The 2651-nt window shown below is 53.6% G+C and overlaps 1 protein-coding gene across 1 annotated transcript in view; it reads left to right on the top strand.

Moving 5' to 3' along the window:
• NMUR1 (neuromedin U receptor 1) overlaps positions 1-2651 on the top strand; it is a 14334-nt gene that overhangs the window by 9957 nt on the left and 1726 nt on the right. Inside the window, exon 3 of the mRNA XM_006171168.3 lies at positions 147-206. Within this exon, the coding sequence (XP_006171230.1) occupies positions 147-206 (60 nt within the window). The remainder of the gene's footprint in view (positions 1-146; positions 207-2651) is intronic.

Here is a 2651-nt window from a genome sequence, read left to right as displayed (position 1 = left end):
CCGTGCACGGGTCCGATCAGCTGTCCCTGCCCTGCCGCGGCTGGGTGCCCGACTCGGCACGGTGCATGCTGGTGCGCCCGCAGGCTGTCCCTGGTGGTGCAGACCACCACGCTGCTCTTCTTCTGCCTGCCCATGGCCGTCATCAGCGTGCTCTACCTGCTCATCGGGCTGCGGCTGGGCAGTGAGAGGCTTGACCAAGATGCTGTGTAAGTGTCGGCCTGGGAAGAGGGGCTGCCCGGGCCTGGAGGAAGGGGCTGAGTGTGAGGTTGGAGGAACTCCCCTACGTGTGTGTGTGTGTGTGTGTGTGTGTGTGTGTGTGTGTACATGTGTGTACCTTTTGGTTCGTCCTGCCAGAAGCTGACCCCAAGGATAAATGTTAGGATTGGCCACACAGTTGTGGGACCTAGAGCAAAATGAATATCAGGGTCCCTTTCCTGCTAATGACTAAGAATGTCAGCACAGCAACAACAGAGCCTGAGACCAGCCAGGCCCTTCCACGCTAGGGGCCCTGTGCAGATATGCAGGTTGCACACCCACGCAGCCAGCCCTGGCTCATGGAACCACACCATGGGAAGGCAGGGGCATGTGACTGGGCTTCAGGATGGCAGAGCTGGGATCTGAACCCTCCTGGTCCCTCATCTTTGCCCCAAACATGTCTCAGTTCTGTTCTTCCTTACAGCAGCCTGGGAGGCCTAGCCCTGGCACACAAACCCCTTTCCTGGGGCACCACCCTTTTCCCTTAGCGACCACTAAGTCCCAGAGAAGAGTTCTGATTGGTTGGGCTTAGGCTATAGCCCACCCTCTGGGCCAGAATGGCAGACAGCTAAGGTGTGTAGCCCCCAGTGGAATCACAGGGTAGGATCTGGGCAGAGCAAATCCCCGAAAGGACAGGAGAGTGCTGGAGGCTAGGTGGCGAGTTTGCTCCACTTCCCCCTTCTGGTGAGCACACATGCCCTCTAGCAAACTTTAATAATAATAATAATAATAAAATACTTTTCCCCTCACTTTTGAAAATGACTGAAACATAAACATTTAAAACCACAGCTTCTGAAGAACCATTTGTTCTTGCCTATCTGTGTCTCTCTTTGAACTTGGCCTTTGCCTCCTGCCAGGCCTTGTGTTTAAGAGCAGGGTCTCTGAAGACATCCTTGTTGGCCACAGGGAATATCAGTGGTTCGTCCAAGGGAATATCCACAGAGTAGCTCGTGGGCACAAGGTGGCTGTAGTCATAAACCTTCACAAAAGACTCGATCTTTGACCTCTTAGGGATTTTCTTCTTGCCCATGGTAGCTGTTGTTTTGCGGGATTACCGGCCAATTCCAGCTAGGCCATGTCTGTGGGGTGGTCTGCGGTGCCATCATCCCTGTTCTTCACAATGTTGCCGTTCTGTCTGGAGCAGCATCTGGCCAGCGCCGGCACTACTTTCCTGGGTTTCAAGAACTTGCCCATTTCGACAACCCCCAGGGCCTACAGAAAGGGAAAATAAGTAATTTTTTAAAAAAGAAAATAGGGGGACCAGCAGTTAGTGTAATGGCTATGTCGCTGGACTCCCACGTAGTTGACCGCGGTTCGTGTCCCGGACTGGTGGCTTAAACTCATGCTGGGCGCGTGTGCGTGCGTGCCCAAGATCCTGAAAAGAGAATGGAGGAGAAGGGATTGCGGCATGGCCATCCCCTCTGGGGGGTGATTTCTCACTTTCTGTCTCTCTGTCTCTCTCTGTCTGTCTGGCGAGCACACATGCCCTATAGCAAAAACCTCTCAAAAAAAAAAAAAAAGAAGAAAAGAAAAGAAAATAGGAGGGAATAACAGATGGTGTAATGGTTACATCACTGAATTCCCATGTAGTTGGCCAGAGTTTGAGTCACAGACCCGGTGGTTTAAAACTCATGCTGGGCAGGTGTGTGTGCGTGCCCAAAATCCCGAGAGGAGAATGGAGGAGAAGGGATTGCGGCGTGGCCATCCCCCCTGGAGGGTGATTTCTCGATTTCTGTCTCTGTCTCTCTCTGTCTGTCTGGCGAGCACACATGCCCTATAGCAAAAACCTCTCAAAAAAAAAAAAAGAAGAAAGAAAAGAAAAAGAAAACAGGAAATTAGTGCAGGGCAGGATATTTAGCTTGGCTTGGAGGACTGGGGGCTGGTGCTGGGAAGGCCTGAGACAAGGAAGGCACTGCATGTGTGTGTGTGTGTGTGTGTGTGTGTGTGTGTGTGTGAGTGCGTGTGAGTGTGTGTGTGTGTGTGTGTGTGTGTGCATGCATGTCATGCTCTCTGACTTCATGGCCTGGCAGGCTGCTGCCCTCTGAGACATGCTATATTCTCCTGCTTCTCTGCACCTGTGACCAAGCACGGCCCCAGGTGGGCCTTGGCCCCCAGTCTGCACCAGCCGATGGGTGAGCAGCCAGGGTTCAGTCCCAGATTCCACAGTGATATAAGCTGATGGGGTCACTCGGGCCCAGGCGTCCATGTCTGGTCCAATCGGCCATGGCCAGGACGGGACATCTGACCCACTGCCCAATGAGTGACAGTAGAGAGAGCAGCCTCTTGGGAACCAGCAGTTAGTGTAATGGCTATGTCGCTGCACTCCCACGTAGTCGACCGCGGTTCACGTCCCGGACCCGGTGGCTTAAAACCCACGCCGGGCGCGTGTGCATGCA

The sequence above is a fragment of the Tupaia chinensis genome, unplaced genomic scaffold, assembly GCF_000334495.1.
Source record: "Tupaia chinensis unplaced genomic scaffold, TupChi_1.0 Scaffold149383_1, whole genome shotgun sequence".
Classification (NCBI taxonomy): Eukaryota; Metazoa; Chordata; class Mammalia; order Scandentia; family Tupaiidae; genus Tupaia; species Tupaia belangeri.
This window is presented reverse-complemented; position numbering and strand designations above follow the sequence as displayed.